Consider the following 19,776-nt stretch of genomic DNA (forward strand, 5'->3'; position numbering starts at 1 on the left):
CACCCCTTAAGTTTAGTTTTTTTTTCTTAATTATCATTCCATACCAGTCAACTCATATCCATGAGGGTCACTCTCTCTATGTAGACTCCTTCTAACTGCCCCAATAATGATAAAGTTCATAGGAGTTACAAGTATTATCTTCCCATATAGGAATGTAAATGGTTTAACTTTATTGACTCCCTTACAATTTCTCTTTTCTGTCTACCTCTTCATTCTTCTCTTTAGTATTGTATTTGAAAGTCAAATTTCCAATTCAGCTCTGTTTTTTTCATCAGGAAGACTTAAAAGTCCCCAATTTCATTAAATATCCATTTCCCCCCTGAAGGATTATATTCAGTTTTGCTAGTTGTAAGCCTAACTCATTTACCCTCTGAAATATAATATTCCAACCCCTTCAATCCTTTAATGTAGAGGGGTACTAAATTTTGTGTTAGCCTAACTGTGGTTCCACGATATTTGAACTGTTTCTTTCTGGCTGTTTACAATATTTTCTCCTTGATCTGGGAGCTCAAGAGTTTGGCTATAATATTTCTGGGAGTTCATTTTGCAATCTTCTTTCAGGAGGTAATCAGTGGATTCTTTCCATTTCTATTTTTACCCTCTGGTTCTAGGATATCAAGGCAGTTTTCCTTGATAATTTCTTAAAAGATGGGGGGATCATGGCTATCAGATAGTCCAGTAATTCTTATCTTTCCTTGATCTATTTTCCATGTCAGTTATTTTATAAATGAGATATTCCAAATTGTCTTCTATTTTTTCAAACTTTTTGATTTCGTTTCTTGATAGTTTATGGAGTCATTACCTTTCCCTTGCCCAATTCTAATTTTTAAGGAATTATTTTCTTTAGTGAGCTTTTGTACCTCCTTTTCCATTTGGCCAATTCAACTTTTTAAGTTCTTTTCTTCAATGAAATTTTCTCCATCTTTTTTTACCATTTGGCCGCCCATTCTGTTTTTGAAGGTGTTATTTTCTTCAGTGTTGCTTTTATTTGCCTCCTTTACCAAAGATGTTGACTCTTTTTTCATAATTTACTTATGTCACTTTCAGATCTTTTCCTGATTCTTCCTCTACCTCTCTTATTAATGATTTCTAAAATCCTTTTGGAGCTCTTCCAGGAATTCTTTTTGAGGCCTGAGAACACTTTATATTTTTCTTTGAGGCTTTCCATGTAGCTGTTTTGACACTGTTTTCTTCTGAGTTTGTTTTGATCTTTCCTGTTATCATAGTAACTTTCTAGGATCATGTTCTTTTTTTGTTGTTGTTTGCTCATTTCTCTTTTTCTTTTTCTCTTTTTTTCCCATATAAATATTTTATTATTTTCCAGTTACATTTAGAGATAGTTTTCAACATTTGTTTTTATCATATTTCTAGTTTCAAATTTTTCTCCCTCCCTCTCCTCCCTCCCCAAGACAGCAAGTAATCTGATATAGGTTATATATGTACAATCACAATAAACATATTTCTGCATTTGACATGCTGTGCAAGAAGAATCAGAACAAAAAAGAAAAACAACAAAAAAATAGAGATAGTATGGTTCAATCTGCATCCAGATTCCATAGTTCTTTCTTTTTTTCTGGATTTGGAGAGCATTTTCCATCATGAGTCCTTTGGAACTATTTTGGACCACTGTATTGCTGAGAAGAGTGAAGTCCATCACAGTTGATCAGCATACAATGTTGTTGATACTGTGTACAATGTTCTCCTGGTTCTGCTCACTTCACTCAGCATCAATTCATGAAAGTCCTTCCAGGTTTCTCTGAAATCTGCCTGCTAATCATTTCTTACAGCACAATAGTGTTCCATTACATTCATATACCACAGCTTGTTTAGCCCTTCCTCAATTTTCAATTCCTTGCCACCACAAAGAGCAGCCATAAATATTTTTGTACATGTGGGTCCTTTTCCCTTTTTTTATGATCTCTTTGGGGATAGTGGTATTGCTGTGTCAAAGGGTATGCAACGTTTGCTCATTTTTCTAGCTTTTTTCTTGACTTTTCACTGTATGTTAAAGTTGGGCTCTGCTCCCTGGGTGAAGGGGACACTCAAGTTTCAGGCTTTTTCTGCTGCTATTTTCAGAGCTCATTCTGAGGGTCTATAAGTTTCCAGTTCTTCCAAAAGGGTATGATCTAAGAGAGGTGAGGGCATGGCTCTCCTGGACCATCCTCTGATTTGTGAGTAATTGCAAGTACTCTTTTCCACCTTGGAATTGTAACCAAGGCCCCTGTATTCTGCAGCCATGTGGCCTAATACACTAACTCTCCTCCTTGTCTTGGGACTGCATGTGAGTAATATGAAAGAGTGCCCTGCCCCCAATGCCAGCAAATGGTCCCCTCCAATCTCCATGGTAATTCTGTGGGCTGAAAGCTCTGGAAACAGACACCGAAGGTTTAGGTGCCTCCCCTCTCCGCCCCCCTCTATTGCTGGCTTACCAGGGCATGACCTGCATTGAGCTGAGTCCCATTCTCACCTCTATAAGACAGACCTTGCCCAGTGATCTTCTAAGTTGTCTTGGGCTAGAAAATTGTTTCATCTCATTATTCTGTTGTTCTGCCACTCCTCTAGAATTCATTTTGGGGCCTTATTTTAATGTTGTTTGAAGGGGAATTTGGGAGAACTCAGGAGAGTTCCTGCCTTGGCTCTGCCAAACTTTTTTTTTCTATTTTGTTAATGTTTTTTGTGACATAAATTTTCCCCTAAAGACTGCTTTACCTACATCCCAGAAATTCGGTTATTTTTATAGTTATTGATTATAAAATCTGTTCTTTAATCTATTTATTTTTTAGAATTTTATTGTCAAGCCTCCATTTAGGTCTATGGCTTTCGTTTGTATACATTGAATGATTATTATTTTTATTCTGAATGGTCTGTAAAGGATATGTTTACTATTTTTGCCTTTTTTTCATTTGTATGCAATATCTCTGTTGCCTAATACATGATCATTCTTTCTTTCAAGAATGAAAAAAATATGTATATTCCTTAGTAGTTCCATTTAGAAGATTTAGACATAAGTATTTTACATATAATTTCTCTAATAATTTATTCAAGTCTATATTGTCCCTTTTATCTGTCCAAAACAGAAGAGAACAATGGAACTGTCCTCCCACTTTTGTATTAATGTCTATGTCTTTTATTAGCTCAGTTAGTTTTTCCTTTATTTACTTAGATGCTAAGGCACTGAGATCATAGAATGTTAATACTGTTACAGGCTTGTTGTTTATGGTTCCTTTTAGTATAATGTAGTTTCTAAGTTTACATCTTTTTATATTGTGAATTTTTGTTTTTGCTTTGTTTGATAGCACAACTGCTACTCGCTTTTTCTGTATTCAATCAATGTGAATAAAAATGTATTAAGTTCCTACTATGTGCCAGGTACTGTGCTAAATGGTGGGGATACAAAAAGGGGTAAATGACAGTCCCAGGCCTCAAGGAGCTTACACTCTAATGGGGGAGACAACAAATACAGACAAAGCACACTACATGCAGAATAAATAGGAAATAATCAACAGAGGGAAGGACCTGGATTTTTTCTAAGCAAATGGATAATCAGAAGAATTCTGGGTCATAACAAATAAACACTGTATCATTAATGTGCTGGATCTGAGTTTGCCCACGGAATACTTTATGCTCTGTCTAATATTCCTTATAAACAATAATAATGAAGAATTCAAACAAAACAAACTGCCTAGTAACCCAATTATAAAATCTCCACAGAGTGACCAAACTTACAGTTGGTGACATCAGGAGGAACACAGCCATCATTCATGTACATACTGGTAGGTTTTGCTACTCTCAGGTAAACGAAGTCAGATGTGTTCTTTAAGGCTGTCACAGCCTCTTCATGAGTCACTTCTTCTAAGCATACACTATTCACCTAAAACAAAATAGGAACAGACAGAATTAATATGTTATAACAGAAAACATTTTCATATGTTAGCAACATAAATGGAAACTTCCAAATTCAGGAGTAAAATTCACTCAAACTACAGCTTTGGAAAACAACCAGCCCACCTATGAGCACCTACTGAGCCCCCACTGTAGGGCTGGCACGGGGCTACACAGTATGAAGAGTGAAATGATGCAGACACACCTAAGTGTGATGAACATCAAGAAAACAGATGAAAAGGCATGGTGAGGAGTTCAAACCAAGGCAGTGTGGGAGGAGATACCACAAGCATGTGTGTTGTGAGGGGTTGGAGCTAAGGGGCATCAGCAAACAAGGTGTTTATGCCACTTCTCAGAGGAGGAGGACAGACTGTACAGTGTGGAGGCACCCAAAGGATAGGAGCCTCCGAGAGGAGACTGCATGCAGCTGGATCTCAGAGAGATAGAAAGCCAATAAAGGACCAAGGTGTGTAGGGATCCCGCAGAAGATGGCGACGGCAGCAACGGTGGGGCTCCTGACCGTCGGTCACTTTCTGAGCCATAGCCTTCGGGCCGCCCGGGACCTTCCTGTGGCCAACAGGTGTTTTTGGGTGAAGATATTGCCCTCAGGGGAAGAAAATTACCCATACGGGCCAGGTTTGTGATGAAGAAGATTACAGCAGGATTTGCTTTGTCAGTCGCCAGAAAGAAATGAATGAAAACTTTGCAGTTGGTTTGATAGCAGAGGAAAGTGAGTAAAGTGAAAAGCCAAGTAACAGCATATGATGGTGGAGGACGAATGCTGGTTCATCCAAAAGTATATATAAGGTTGGACAAAGACTGAAACTGGGACATGTGGGTACTGTGGACTTCACTTGAAACACCACCCCCGCCACTGAGACCAGTTATATTCTTTGGGCCTTGTATAATTATCTGCATGTAAGGATTTTAAAAAATGCTCATTTAAGAATCAAAAAACAAGCTCTGTCTTAAAATATTCTATGAATAAAATTTAATTGTGTGAATATTAAAAAAAAAAAGCTAAACAGAGCAACTTCTATTTTTACCACAGTGGCAGGATAGAGCCACTAAAGTTCATGGAATATGCCATGGGCAGTGACAAATTAGTGCTTAAGCAGGAAAAAAGTAATAACAGCATTTCTACTGTACTTTATGATGGGGGCAGCGAGGTGGCGCAGTGGATAGAGCACTGGCCCTGGAGTCAGGAAGACCTGAGTTCAAATCTGCCTTCAGACATTTGACACTTACTAGCTGTGTGACCCTGGGCAAGTCACTTAACCCCAACTGCCTCACCAAAAAAAAAAAAAAATTCTTTATGATGTGCAACGCATTTTACAAATACTGTCTTATCTGGCTTTGGCAATAAGCCTGAGAAGGAGGTGCAGGTATTATCCCTAATTTACAGTAGAGGAAAATAAGGCTGACAGAGGTGAAGTGGTTTGCCCAAGGTCACAGAGTAGTAGGAATTTGAACTTGGGCCTTCCTGGCTCCATGCCCGGCACTTACTCCACCATGTCACATAGCTGCTGAAGAAAATTACTTTGTCAACTGTGGAAAATAGACTAAAGGGGGAAAGAGTTGTGAGACATGGAGAAATGCTTCAGGAAGCAAGAGGTACAAGGGCTTGAACTTAGGTTGGTAGTTGTGGGAAAGGATGTTGTGGAGGTAGAAATGGGACGAAAGGTGAACAGAATAAGCATTTCTTTTATTTTTTGTTTTTATTTTTGTTATTATTTTTGCAGGGCAATGAGGGTTAAGTGACTTGCCCAGGGTCAAGTGTCAAGTGTCTGAGGCTGGATTTGAACTCAGGTCCTCCTGAATCCAGGGCCAGTGCTTTATCCACTGCGCCACCTAGCTGCCTCCAGAATAAGCATTTCTTACGTGTCCCCTGTCATCTCATCTGGCATCAGTTTGGCTATATGGAAGGGGGGCAAGCGGGGTGGGGTGGTGATTGCATATTGAGGCATGGGGAATTCCAGTGAATTCTGAATCTGCAGATTATGAAGTCCTGGACAACCAGAAGACATCTGGAAGAGGGGAGAGTCTAGGGATGAAAGAGGAGTTCTGTGGTGGAGATGCTCCGAGGCCATCCAGTATGAAATGAAGAGGCGGTCAGTGAGGCTGACCTGGGGTTCAAGAAAAAGACCAGTTCAGGATGTAGAGGTCTGTTAGACAGTAATTAAACCCATGGAAGCTGAGGAGGGGGTGAACAAAGAAAGAGATAAGTGCCCAAGAAGGAGACCTGGTGAACCTCCAAAGTATTTAGCATTTCCCCTTTGTTTCTATGGAGGTAAACAAGACCAAATTGGTTCTTTCAAGATTCTGTAGACTTCTCTAAGAAACAGATACCAGTGAAAGTGTCTGAAAATTATGCGCTCAATAATCTCACAGTTAATGTAAAACATTCATGAATTGGCTTCCTACTCTATGAATTATATTTAAAAGCTGGTCTTTATATTTTCATCATTTCATTAATCATAAGTAACTAGACAAGAAGATAATGAAGCCAAAGGAGATGAAAAGAGTTAAACATTTTACCCATTTCAACAAGTGTCTTAGTCAGGCAGTAAGAGCTCACTTTGACTATTTAGGTTCCAAAGTCAATGGGGCCTAAAAGATAGTGAGAAGACTTGGGCTCAAGGTCTTGCCTTGTAACCCCGGGCAAGTCCCTGAAGCCAGGGAGATGCAGAGCAGATACCAACCTATGCTGGGAGTGGAGGGCACTTCCTGACTGGATTGCCTCCTATACCAGTGAAAAGCACAGGCCTAACCCAAAAGACTCAATGAGGCATAGAGATTGTGCAGATGATTTCCCCTGTGAACTATCCTGTCTGGGTGTGGGTCACGCTGCCTCCCCCCAAACCTTAATTCCAAGGTACGCACTGAACCCTGACTGAAATCCGTGCCCTGCTCTGAGCTTTGAGAACAACCCCAGTTGGACATGGAAACCCTGCCCTAGTGATCATTTGGCAAAGCCGGGAGTTGGTCGTGCTGGAGATCATGTAAATGATGTGTCTGACTGGGACCCTGACCCCCCCCAGTGTGTGGTCTGTGACCCCAACTCTTCAAGGTCTCTCAATTTGGTTCTTTTGTTTTTTGAATAAAAGTATTTTATTATTTTCCAGTTACACGTAGAGATAGTTTTCAACATTTGTTTTTATAAGATTTCCAACTTCAAATTATTCTCCCTCCCCTCCCCAGACAGCAGGTAATCTGATATACATTTTATACACACACACACACACACACACTAAAATCAAACATATTTCTGCATTAGTCATGTTATAAGAGAAGAATCAGAGCAAAAAGGAAAAACTTCAAAAAAGAAAAACCAAAACAAAAAAAAAAACCAGCCCCCAAAACAAAAGAAATAGTTCAATTTGGTTCTTAATCCCTGCAACCTTAGACGTCTCTGATGTAAACTGCCTGGTCCCTCCCTGGCCTGGACTGCCACCTTGGGTCTTGGAGGCTGTGGGAAGGTCAGCTTTTCATCTCACCCCTCTCCTTTTTGCTTCTCCCCTCCTGCCAGACTACATACCATAGCTGGCGAATATGAGCCAGGTCCTATGATCCAGAGAATTAGAAGCATATGCCAAAGTGTTTCCAGATAAGAATCAAGAAGAGCTGCTAGCCTAGGAATAGCTGGGAATATTTTGAGGTACATGAAGATGCTCCAAGAAAGACACACAAAATGTCTTCTATTTCTACTAAAAATTCTTTCACAATACATACAATTAGAATAGGACTAAAAATACCAACGTTTAGGAAGGAAACAGGAGACCAGAGGAAAAGCCAGAAGATACTCACTGCCAAAAGTTTATCTCCGATCTGTAGTTTGCCATCTTTATGGGCTGCTCCCCCTTCAATAATTTTGGTGACATAGATGCTGTTATCCCCAGGAATATGCTGATTTCCAACTCCACCAGCTATACTGAACCCAAGACCTGCTTGGAAAATACAAAAGCGTGAATTCCCCCCCTGAAATGGGAGCTCTTACCTCACTGCCCCAGCTGTAGGCAAAATCAAAGACGAGGGTCTTTGTGTAGTAAGCGAGCACGGCACTTCCCCCCATTACAAATACATGTTAAACAGAGGAAAGCCAGGTGCCCCTACTCCTGGCACCCCCAACACGACCCCTGCTCCCACCTCCTTTCTCAGGCTTCCCCAGGAAGAGTCTTGGCCACCAGGAAGCAATGGGTGTGTGACACACGGTGGCCACTGAGCTGAATAGAGATGGGACTGCCATGTCTGGGAACAGAGGGTCCTCTAGGTTTCCTCGAGGCTCATGAAGCCCCTCTGGGCCAGAGGCAGGGAAGTGTGACACACACAAGTCAATGAAAGGGGAAGAGGGAAGGCCCTGGGAGGGAGGCGGGTGGAGGTCAGGCAGGGGCCCGTGCATGCTGCCTCCCCATCGCCACTCTGAAGAAGGTGAAATGGACATGGAGGCGAGTTACTGGAAACTAAGAACCGCGTCTGAATTTCAATGATTCGGCTTTAGGTTCTTCAAATGTGGAAGGATGCTGCCACATTCTGAGACAAAAGACTATGACAGAAGGTCTTAGGGAAGGCGCATCTCTTCTTTCCTTGACCCAGTTTCCATCTAAGTCACTGCCATGTGGTCAGCCATCAAGCAGTTACCGAACACAAAGATCTACATGAACAAAGGAAAGTCTGCTGCCACAAGAAGACACCAAGCTTAAGTCTGGGCATGTGGCAAAAACATCTAAAACAAACGGGAATTGTTTCCTTCAATTCTGAATATAGAAAAAAGTTAAATGTAGCCTTCTTAGTAAAGAGGAGAATAGGAAGAACATATAAACTCGCTGGGGTTCGTTCCCTTCTGTCCAGACAGGCACAGAATAGTCCACATCGTTCTAAAGTGGGGGAGAGGCTGGCAAGCATCTTCCGGCTGCCCTACCTTTGGGGCCTTTCACCAGCTTGATCTCCACTGTCTTCTCCGTCACTGGCTTCCGTCTTTTGACGTACAGACGCACAATGGACCCTGCTTCCTTCAAGGCTTCAACCGCTTTGCTGTGTGTCACATCCCGGACATCAACTTCATTTACTCGCAAAATACAGTCATTAACCCTAAGAGTACAGAGGAGAGACAGAACAGGGTTGTTGGGTTTTTTTTGGGGGGGGGCAGGGCAATGAGGGTTTAGTGACTTGCCCAGGGTCATACAGCTAATAAGTGTCAAATGTCTGAGGCTGGATTTGAACTCAGGTCCTCCTGACTCCAGGGCCAGTGCTCTATCCACTGCGCCACCTAGCTGCCCCCAGAACAGAACTCTTAATTCCTGTTCTCAGAAGAGATGAGCGAGTCCAAGGGATAAAACAACTCAAAGATGCTGATCATGGATCCTGTCCAGCAGCCACAGGCCAAACAAACTGGATACTGATCCTGTGAAGGATCCTGTGGTGAGAATCTCTTCAGTGTCTAAGAGCAAGCTTAGGGGCACAGCACAAGAGAAGTGAAGGAGGAGGGGGAGGGAGGAGGGAGGAGGGAGGGAAAGGAAGAGAGGAAGGAGGAGGGGGAGGGAGGGAGGGGGGAGGGGGAGGGAGGGAGGGGGGAGGAGGAGGAGGGGGAGGAAGAGGGGGAGGGAGGGGGGAGGGGGAAGGGGGGAAGGAGGGGTTGGGGGAAGGAGGAGAAGAAGAATCCAAAGAGTCCATGTTGAGCAGTTTGGAATTATGTGAAGAAAAGAAGGAAAGCATCCCTAGCCGCTGACCACTAGACATATAAACTTGTGGAGAGATATGACAGAAAAGAAATAACCGCCCGCCCCCAATTCAGAGCCATCGCGGAGTGGCTCTACAAGTCACGGCCCTCAATGCTGCTCCGTCATGAGGTGTGACACAGACCAACAAGCATGGGAAGACTTGGAGAAGGAAAACAATCCCCAAAGAAGGAGAAGAAGCCAAAGGAAACCCAACACTAGCAAACAGCAAGGACCGAGCCTGGAGAAGGTCTCTTCCCCAACTTCTTTTTTGTTTTTTAAATTTTTATCTTAGACTTTTATTTTCCAAATTACATGTAAAAGCAAATTTTGACATCAATTTTTTTTTAAACTTTGTGCTCCAACTACTCTTCCTCCCTCCCTTCCCACCCCCACCCCAAGAACTCAAGCAGCTTCCCCAGCTTCTCTACAGGGGTGGGGCCCTGTGGGAGCTGGGCAGTGCACTGAGTATCACAAGTGTGCAACACGCCGCTTAGTTCTGCTCCTCTTTTTGTTGTTCTAAGGGGTGGGAAGTTCTCACCACCTGAGATAGCGCCTCCTCGCCCTTCCCAGGCCTCAGCTCTTCCACTATCCTTATACCATGGGATCTCCCAGGCCACTCTGGAAACGTGGCACCCAAACTGAACAAAATACTCCGCACGTGTAGAGGATGGCAAGGACAGGGGACAAAAGGATGGCGAGCTCCCCAGGCCTTGCCAATCTGCTCCTCAGAAGGCAGTAAAAGAACCTTGCTGGCCGGCCCCATCATGCTGCTGACTTCATTAAGACTGTGTAGGAGGGGCGGCTAGGGGGCGCAGTGGATAAAACACCGGCCCTGGATTCAGGAATACTCGAGTTCAAATCTGGCCTCAGACACTTGACACTTCCTAGCTGTGTGACCCTGGGCAAGTCACTTAACCCCCACTGCCCCGCAAAAAGAGAAAAAGAAAAAAAAGACTGTATAGGCTTTGCACCTCAAACCCTGAAATCTTTTTTTAACCCAGCAGCTCTTTCCTTACCGCCTTCCCATCTTATACTTGGGAAGATGATTTTCTTGAAACTCAAATGAAAGATTTCATATTTATTTCTACTGAAATTCACCTTTTCCAATTCAGCCTAATGTTCTAATTTGTTCTTTACTTAAGGATCATCAAATTCTGCCAATAACATTTGTTAGGTGATAATGTCTGAGGTATTTTTAGCAATCACAACCATTACCCCCCAAACACAACTACTGTATCTTAGAAAAACAACACCTATGAGAAAAATAAATAGAAATGTATGATATGAATTCACAGAGTGCTCACGTTATTCAGCAAGACGCAATACCTCTCATCAACAGAGCCCAAACTAAGAAGTTCAACAGTGAAACGGACTCTCATGCCATGCAAAAATCCCAAAGAGAATTATACCCTAGATATTAGAAGGAAAATGACCAAGTATTTTGAGAAAGATAGGGAAGGTCTCATGGACTAGAATGCTACAGGGGAAAGAAGCCCAGGAGGAAAGAAAAATGGTCGAGAATGAAATTCTAAAACTACAAATAGAAACATTTTGATGAGGACAAAAGGCAAATGATCAAAAGCAATCCCAATGGCTATCTTGGGGAACTGACAGGCCAAACAGGATCTTAAAAATCTATGTCCTAAAGATGAAGGTATGGGCAGGTAAGGAAGGCTGAATACACGGTCCAGCACTAGCATCTGTATTGTCGTGTCGTGGTTAGCAAACCACAAGGAAGGAAAAAACCCAAAGACACAAAAGAGCTGATGCTTGGGACAGACAAGATGGTAATGGATGATGGAGGGAAGAAGGAAATACAAAACTTTTATGGAGAATGATCACATGATCACTCTACTGAACTTCATCCAGCTAAACAGTTAATAGGGAACTAACAGCCAAGAATAGAGAGTGATGGAGCACCTGGCTGCCCTTGCTGAGCTGACAGTACTAGGGTGGGATGAACGATGCAGTAGCCTCCTGAACAGCTAGCCAGTCATCTTCACAAGACTGTGGAGAATGCTTAAAGGGGAACAACTAAAGAGGTGCTCCAGAAGTAGAGAAGAACAAATGAGCTGATTTTCAAAAAAAGAACAGAAGACAGAAACCCACAGGCCAGGGAATCTGATTCCTGGCAAAACTCTGTCATCACAGGGATCTTCAGGGAAGAGCTAGACAAGGAAGCTCTGGCGTCTCTTGCCCTTTCTGAGGGAGGCGGTTCCTCTCGTCTGGCTGCACTAAGATACCCAAGATTTCCCAGGGTTCCTGGAATTCCCAGAACTCCTGAATCAATGAGCAGGGGGTTTATTTGGAGTGTTCTGCTCCCTGCACACATGCTATGGTGAAGATTCCACAAACTACCTGGCCTTCCCTGAGGCACATGGTCACCAGGCCCAAGCACACCAAGATGACTTGAAGCTGTTTTCCGGCATGGCTAGGCTAATTCAGAGCTCTACCAAAATGGATTAAGGTGGTTTCTTTTGCAGAGACTCAAAACTACTTCTCTCTTCTGACAAGCCGACAAGGGTGTTAGACATTACCTAGTTTAGCAAAATAGAGGTGGGAATGTCTCACGCTGTACTTGTGAAGACACTGGCAACAACAGAGCCAAGTGGGTTTGGGAGGGATTGAAGGGCTGAACCAAGAGTAGCTGGAGACGGCTTCATTTCAGCTGAGGAGGAAGCCCAAGAAGTGGTCTGTGTTTGGCCATCATCAAACCCTCTGCCACCTGCTCTACACCAGAACACCAGCTCCCGGAAATCACTTCAGAGAACTCTGGACGTAGCTGCTTGTGGATGTGTCCTGTTCCACCTTCTTTCTTTCGCACTAGGTCATTATTAGCTGGATGGTGCCAAGGTGGCTGTGAGGGCTGAATGTGGAGTCAAGAAGCACAGAGTTCAAATCCTGTTCCAGACTCTGACTGGCCAAAGCTGCTCAGCCAGAGACTGTTTCCTCATTAATAAAATGGGGGTGGTCGTAGTATCCACGTCACAGGGTCATTCTAAGGATCAAACAAGATCACTGACCTACTGTGCAAACTTTAAAATGGCTGATACACATTTGCTCTGTTTATTCCTATTAAAATTAACATTGCTATCACCACAGCATGTGGACAGACAGATGGAAGGCCAGGGGCTTCACCAAAAAGCTACTGGTCCCGGCCCAGGCTTTCTTCACTCCAAAGCCATTAATGACAGGGGCAAATATTTAGATAGCACAGAGATAAGAGGAAGACCTAATGATGGATCACTGATATCTAGATGTATATGATATACAAAATATGTACACAGCTTGACCTTTGGAGACAAGTCAAATAAGATGAGAAATAATGGAGATCAATGTAAAATCTTCTATTAGGGTCTCAAAAAAATCTTCAGCACGGGGCAGGTAGGTGGTACACTGGCCCTAGAGTCAGAAGGCCATGGATTACAATCCAGTCTCAGACACTTACCAGCTGTGTGACCTTGAGCAATTCACTGAAGCCCAATCTGTCCCATCCCCCAAATCATCAGCACAAGTATAAGTGGCAGAGGCGCGGTTATGTAGCACACCACCTAAAGCTGACATGGCACACTGCCAAGTGAATGACTCACCAAAAGGGCTAATGTCATTTCAGGCTACGTTGCATATGTGTTAAAGTTCAGGACTAGGGAGGCAATGGCATCTGGAGGATTGTGCCCAGTTCTGAGAGACACCTAATGAATGGAGAATGCCCAGAGGCAGGCAACCTGGAAGGGGAGTTGAGAGGGGGACCTGTGCAGCATATGAAGGTCAGCTGAAGGGACAAGAGAAGATCAACACAGAGGCAGGCACAAAAGAGAATTGCAAGTATTTTAACGGTTGTTGGGTCACCAAGAAAGGGTCAGGACAAGGAGTCATGAGCACAATTTGAAAAGAGGCAGATATAGGGCTGATTTTAAGGAAATTTCACCATGAGAGTAATCCCAAAGTAGATAGGGCTTGCTCAGGAGACAGCAGAAGCCATGGTTGGGGGTGAGGTGGGGGGATTCTTCTTCAAGCAAGGATGGGATGAGAGTTCCCAAGAGACTACTGCGGCTACTCCCAGCTACTCCAAGTAACTTCTCTGAATGAGGCTTTTGATCAAAATAATTCATTGGTTTTGATCTTTGACATATGCTTAGTTACACACTATCTGCAAATATCCAAAACAAAACATTACTTAATATTTAATGTAGAGATAAAAAATAAGATCATAGGAACAACCTCACATGACAAAAGAAGGTTTAAGAGCATGGGGATCAAGGATCTGTGGACAACAATAAGGGCCTTGACTCTGGCAATTTAACCACATATATTCAGGATTTGGACAGTCAAATTCTAATTACAATTTAAATATTCATTACAAACCATCAAGAGAAAATGTCAACAGCCCTTCTTAACCATAAATCTTTTCCCAATTATACCAGACTAGATTTGCTTTAGGAAAAATAAAAGCATAAAATTTGACTCAAATCTCTAATGCTACCAAAAAAATGAAGCTAGATTCATTATTCCATGGAGAATCAACATACCGTAGTCTTCCATCCTGTGCTGCTGCTCCCCCTGCAATGATTTTTGTAATGAAAATACTTGAGTCATCTCCAATGTGTGGGTTATCTGTGCCCCCTGCAATGCTAAAACCAAGCCCTGAATTGCCCTGGGGAAAAGAAAAAAAGTGAAAATTCTAGTCAGCTATAAACAACTTAATCAAATTTAGTAATGTAAAAATTTGAAAGTAAACAAATTTATGTTTTATAGATGAAAAAAATCATCTACAGAATAAGAAAAGTACCATGGGAAATAAGTCTTTTTATGTAGTTTTTATGTTTACACTGTGCCACCTAAATGCCCCAAAGCATAACTATTTTTGTGCACGCTTAAAGTTTGTTTTAAGACTAATCCCTCCCTTAATCTACCCTCTAATTTCCCCAGTTTTCTTCTCCACTTTCCTTCCTATTTCCTGTTGTGTGAAATGTATTTCTGGACCCAACTCCTCTCTTTCCCTCCCCCCCATCCCCCTCCTGCGCCCTCGCTCGCACGCGTGCTCTCTTGCTCTCTCGCTCGCTCTCGCTCGCTCTCGCTCTCGCTCTCTCGCTCTCTCGCTCTCGCTCTCTCGCTCTCGCTCTCTCGCTCTCGCTCTCTCGCTCTCGCTCTCTCGCTCTCGCTCTCACTCTCTCGCTCTCACTCTCTCGCTCTCACTCTCTCGCTCTCACTCTCTCGCTCTCACTCTCTCGCTCTCACTCTCTCGCTCTCTCGCTCTCACTCTCTCGCTCTCACTCTCTCGCTCTCACTCTCTCGCTCTCTCGCTCTCACTCTCTCGCTCTCTCGCTCTCACTCTCTCGCTCTCTCGCTCTCACTCTCTCGCTCTCTCGCTCTCACTCTCTCGCTCTCTCGCTCTCTCGGGGAGGGGAGGGAGAGTGAGAGAGAAAGAGTGCAAATTGCATTCTTCCCTCCTTTGACCATTTCGGATGAGAGGTGCAAGGGTGAACTGCTCCCCCTCCCTCCTTTTGTACCCTGATTATGTGAGAACTGTCCCCTAACCTTCCTTTCCCTCCCCCCACCCCCAGTGTATTCCTCTTCCCTTCTCTTGACAAAACCAAAACAGTCCCTGGACTCCTTCAATGACCCTGATGACAGGGATCCAAGGGGACACACATATCACGTCTCCATATTTGAATCTCAGCAGTTCATGCTTGTTTATTCCTTTATAACTGTTCGCACATGTTGACCTTTTAGTGGTTCTCTTCTCTACTGGGTTAATGTTAGAATTTATACACAACTCTGGACTTTTCATCAGGAACAGCTCAGAAGTCATCTGTTTCATTAAAGATCCATGTCTTCCCCTATAGAATCAGACTCAGTTTTTCTGAGTATGTTATTCTTGGTTCTAAGTCCACACCCTCTGCCTTCTGGAAGATCATATGTCAAGTTCTTCATCCCTCTCTCTCTCTTTTTTAAAAGTAATAACCATTTTTATCTACAGTTTTGAGCTCCAATTTTTATCCCTCTGTCCCTTCCTCCCCAATCCCTCCCTAAGGTGGTAAGCAAACAGATATTGGTTATACACATACGATTATGTAAAACATTACCATATTAGTCATTTTGTACAAGAACACTTGAATAAGAGGAAAAAGTATGAAAGAAAGTGACAAACAGCCTGCTTCAGTCTGTGTTCCATCAATATCAGTTCTTTCTTTGGAGGTGAACAGTCTGCTTCATCATGAGTAATTTGGGATTGTCTTAGATCATTGTATTGTTGACAATAGTTAAGTCATTCCCAGTTCTTCATCCAACAATATTGCTGTCTCTGTGCACAACATTCTCTTGGTTCTGCTCACTTCACTCTACATCAGTTCATACAAGTCTTTCCAGGCCTTTCTGAAATCCTCCTGCTTGTCATTTCTTAGAGCACAATAATATTCCATCACCATCATATACCACAGCTTGTCTAGCCATTCCCCAATTGATGGGCATTCCTTTGAATAGAATTTTATTTTCCAAAATATATGTAAAAAAAAATTTTAACATCAATTTTTAAAAAACTTTGTGTTCCAATTTCTCTCCCCCCCTCCATTCCCACCCTCCACCCACAAGAACTCAACAATTCAAAATAAGTTATATATAAGTTGTTATGGAAAAATTCCCATATTAGCTAGTTGTGAGAGAAAAAAGTCAAAAAACCAAAACTTCAGATTAAGGAATTGTCAAAGAGGAAAAGAAAAAAAATTTTTTTAAATGTGTTTCCATCTTTTTTCAGATACTATCAGTTCTTTCTCTGCAGATGGGCTGCAATCTTCAGAAGTCTTTCAGGGTTATATTGGATCATTGCCTTGCTGAAAATAGCCACATGCTTCCCAGCAGATCATCCCCCACTATTGCTGTTATTTTGTATACAGTACATTTGACTCTGCTTCAGTTCATATAAGTCTTTCCAGGTTTTTCTGATAGCATCCTGTTCATCATAACCTGTATATAGTACCTTATGCTTGACAGAGAGTTTTCTTCATAAAAGCCCAGCAAAGTAGCTACCATACGTTTTGCCATTATAATCAATCATCATAACTATTTCCCTCCATCCCATTCCCTTCCCATGACATTTACTCTATCTTCTTTTTCCCTATTCCTCCTCAAAAGTGTTTTACTTCTGACTATCCTCTCCCTCGCTCTGCACTCCCTTTTTTTCACCCTTCCTTCCTTATCCCCTTCCCCTCCTACTTTCCTGCAGGGCTAAATAGATTGCTTCTCCCAATTGGGTATGAAAGCTATTCCCTCCATGAGCCCACTCCAGTGAGATCAGGGTCCCTGAGCTAATTCTGTGTTCTAAATTTTTCTTCCTCCCTCCCTCGTCAATCCTCCCTATGAGATCAAGAAATTCAATATGTCATAGTGGTGCAGTAATGCAGAACATCTTCATCTTCCTTGAAAGTGTTTTGCTTTTTACTGCTCTCTCCCCCAATTTGCCCTTTCCTCTTTCCCTTCTCCCCCCACCAGGGCAAAAATATATTACTATACCTACTTGAGTATGTATGTTAGTCCTTCTTTGAGCCAATTCTGATGATATTAAGGTTCACTCACTCCCCAACTCCTTCCCCCTCTTCTACTCTCCTCCATAAACTTTCTTGTTTCCTTCATGTGAACTACCTCTCCCCAGACCATCTCTCCCCTTCTCCCTCCCCCAATTTATTCCTCCTCCACCTCAACCCTATTTTAATGATGTCATCATGGATTAGTTAGGTGGCACAGTGGAAAAAGCACCAGCCCTGGACCCAGGAGGCCCCAAGCCCAAGTCCAGCCCGACATAAGACACCCCACCCTATCTGCCCTACAAAGAACAAAACATAAATACTTTACAGATATCATCCCTTCATATTCAGTTCAGACCTGTGTCTTCTCTGAGTTTCTTACTGAGATAGTTCTTATGATTTCAAAGTATTATCTTCCCATGTAGGAATGTAAACAGTTTGATCTTTTAATATCCCTCATGAAGTCTTTTTCCTATTTACCTTTTTATGCTTCTCCAGGGTCTTATATTTGAAAGTCAAATTTTCCATTCAGTTCAGGTCTTTTCATCACAAATGCGTGAAAGACCTCTTTCTCATTGAAATCCCATTTTTGGCTTTGAAAGATTATACTCAGTTTTGCTGGGTAAGTGATTTTTGGCTGAAGTCCCAGTTCCTTTGCCCTCTGGAATATCATATTCCATGCCCTTCGGTCCTTAAATGTAGTAGCTGCTAGATCTTGCTTTATCCTTATTGGAGCTCCACAGTATTTGAATTCCTTTTTTCTATCTGCTTGCAATATTTTCTCCTTGACCTGTGAGTTCTGGAATTTGGCTATGATATTCCTGGAGCTTTTCCTTTTGGGATCTCTTTCAGGAGGTGATTGGTGAATTCTTTCAATTTCTATTTTAGCTTCTGCTTCTAGAATATCAGGGCAATTTTCCCTCACAATCTCTTGGAGGATGGTGTCTAAGCTTTTGTTTTGGTCATGGTTTTCAGGTAGTCCAATGATTTTCAAATTATCTCTCCTAGATTTATTTCCTAGGTCAGCTGTTTTTCCAAGGAGATATTTCACATTGCCCTCTATTTTTTCATTCAATTGGATTTGCTTTACTGTGTCTTGGTTTCTCATAAAGTCACTAGCATCCATTTGTTCAATCCTAATTCTTAGGCAGTTATTTTCATCAGACAGTTTTTTAATCTCCTTTTCCATTTGGCTTTTCAAACGGTTGACTTTTTTCTCATGACTCTCCTTCATCGCTCTCATTTCCCTTTCCACTCTTTCCTCCTTTTCTCTACATCTTCTTTCTATTTCTCCTACTTTCTCTTCAAAGTCCCTTTTGAGAGCTTCCATGGCCTGAGACCAGTTCATATTTTTCTTGGAAGCTTTGGATGTTGGAGCTTTGACCCTGTTATTATCTTCTTCTTCTGAGGTTGTACTGTGGTCTATCTTACCCCCAAAGAAGTTTTCAGTGGTCTTCTGTTTTCTCTGCCTACTCATCCTGGCTTACTATTTCTTGGCTTTTAACTCCTTCTTAAAGTGTGGCACTGCCTCCAGGACACACTGTTCAAGCTACAGCATGGCCCGGGCAATGGTTGGGCTTCTTCTCAGCCTGCCTGGCCTTGTTTTCATTTGATTTAAAACTCTCCACTGGAGGGTGGTGTGGGTGGCTGGGTGGGGCTGCTTCTCGGCTCCACTCCTGTTCTCAGCTTCAGAGGGTCCCAGGTGTTTTGGGTTGAGGAGGGGCAGGCTTTAATCTCACCTGGTCTGTTTTTAAGTCCAGAGATAACCTCAGGCCTACTTTACTAAGAAACCAACCAGCAAAGCTTTCTGTGGTGTGGTTCTCAGCTTCCGATGAGACTGCTCCCCTCCCCCACCTGGGTCTCCCGCCGCTCAGGATTTCTTCCTGGTTCCCCGCTGGGTTGGGACAGTCGAATCCTTCCCCCCAGTTCACTGGTACCCCTGCACTTACCCCCCCAGGCCAGCCATTCAGTCCGACCATGCGCTTGGTTCTAGAAGACGCCTATGCTGCAGTCAATTCAGAGGCACTGGGGCAAATTCCTCTGGTGGGTGTCTGGTGTGTCGGCCTGACTGCAGGGTTAGGCTTTATTTGTGGCTGAGCACGGCCCCTTGAAATCTATCTATAGCTGGAGAAAACTCTCAGCCCATATTTTTGTGTGTTTTTCTGCCCCAAGGGTTCTTTTATTGCTATTTTTGGGGTGATTGTATCAGGAGCCCTGTGGGTTTAATGTCTTTCCTCTGCCATCTTGGCTCCTCCCCAATGGGCATTCCTTTGATTTCCACACAAAGAACTGCTATAAATATTTATGTACAAATAGGTCTTTTTCTCTTTTGGGGGATGTCTTTGGGATATAAACCTAGCAGTGGTATTGCTGGATCAAAGGGTATGCACAGTTCTATAGTCCTTTGGACACAGTTCCAAATTGCTCTCCAGAATGGTTGGATCTTTTCACAACTCCAACAGTTGGATTAGCTTCCCCGCTTTCCCACATCCCCTCTAACATCCAATATTTTCCATTTTTGTTATATTTGCCACTCTGAGAGGTGTGAGGTGATACCTCAGAGTTGTTTTAATTTGCATTTCTTTGATTAATAGTGATATAGAGCACTTTTTCATATGATTAAAGATAGCTCTGATTTTTTTTGTCTGAAAATTGCC

The 19,776-nt window shown here is 42.7% G+C and overlaps 1 protein-coding gene and 1 pseudogene across 32 annotated transcripts in view; one reads left to right on the forward strand and one right to left on the reverse strand.

Moving 5' to 3' along the window:
* DLG1 (discs large MAGUK scaffold protein 1) overlaps nucleotides 1-19,776 on the reverse strand; it is a 223,962-nt gene that overhangs the window by 49,013 nt on the left and 155,173 nt on the right. For 17 of the 32 annotated variants that reach the window (XM_043994514.1, XM_043994505.1, XM_043994504.1 and 14 more), the window contains 4 exons: nucleotides 14,129-14,253; nucleotides 8,801-8,970; nucleotides 7,690-7,826; nucleotides 3,727-3,871 (listed from right to left, as the gene is read on the reverse strand). In XM_043994514.1, coding sequence (XP_043850449.1) covers nucleotides 3,727-3,871; nucleotides 7,690-7,826; nucleotides 8,801-8,970; nucleotides 14,129-14,253 — 577 coding nt within the window. Of the gene's footprint in view, nucleotides 1-3,726; nucleotides 3,872-7,689; nucleotides 7,830-8,800; nucleotides 8,971-14,128; nucleotides 14,254-19,776 lie in introns of all 32 variants that reach the window. The other 15 variants (XM_043994494.1, XM_043994503.1, XM_043994498.1 and 12 more) reach the window with 1 other exon arrangement.
* LOC122748679 lies at nucleotides 4,371-4,760 on the forward strand (annotated as a pseudogene).

The sequence above is a fragment of the Dromiciops gliroides genome, chromosome 3 (genome assembly GCF_019393635.1).
Source record: "Dromiciops gliroides isolate mDroGli1 chromosome 3, mDroGli1.pri, whole genome shotgun sequence".
NCBI lineage: Eukaryota > Metazoa > Chordata > Mammalia > Microbiotheria > Microbiotheriidae > Dromiciops > Dromiciops gliroides.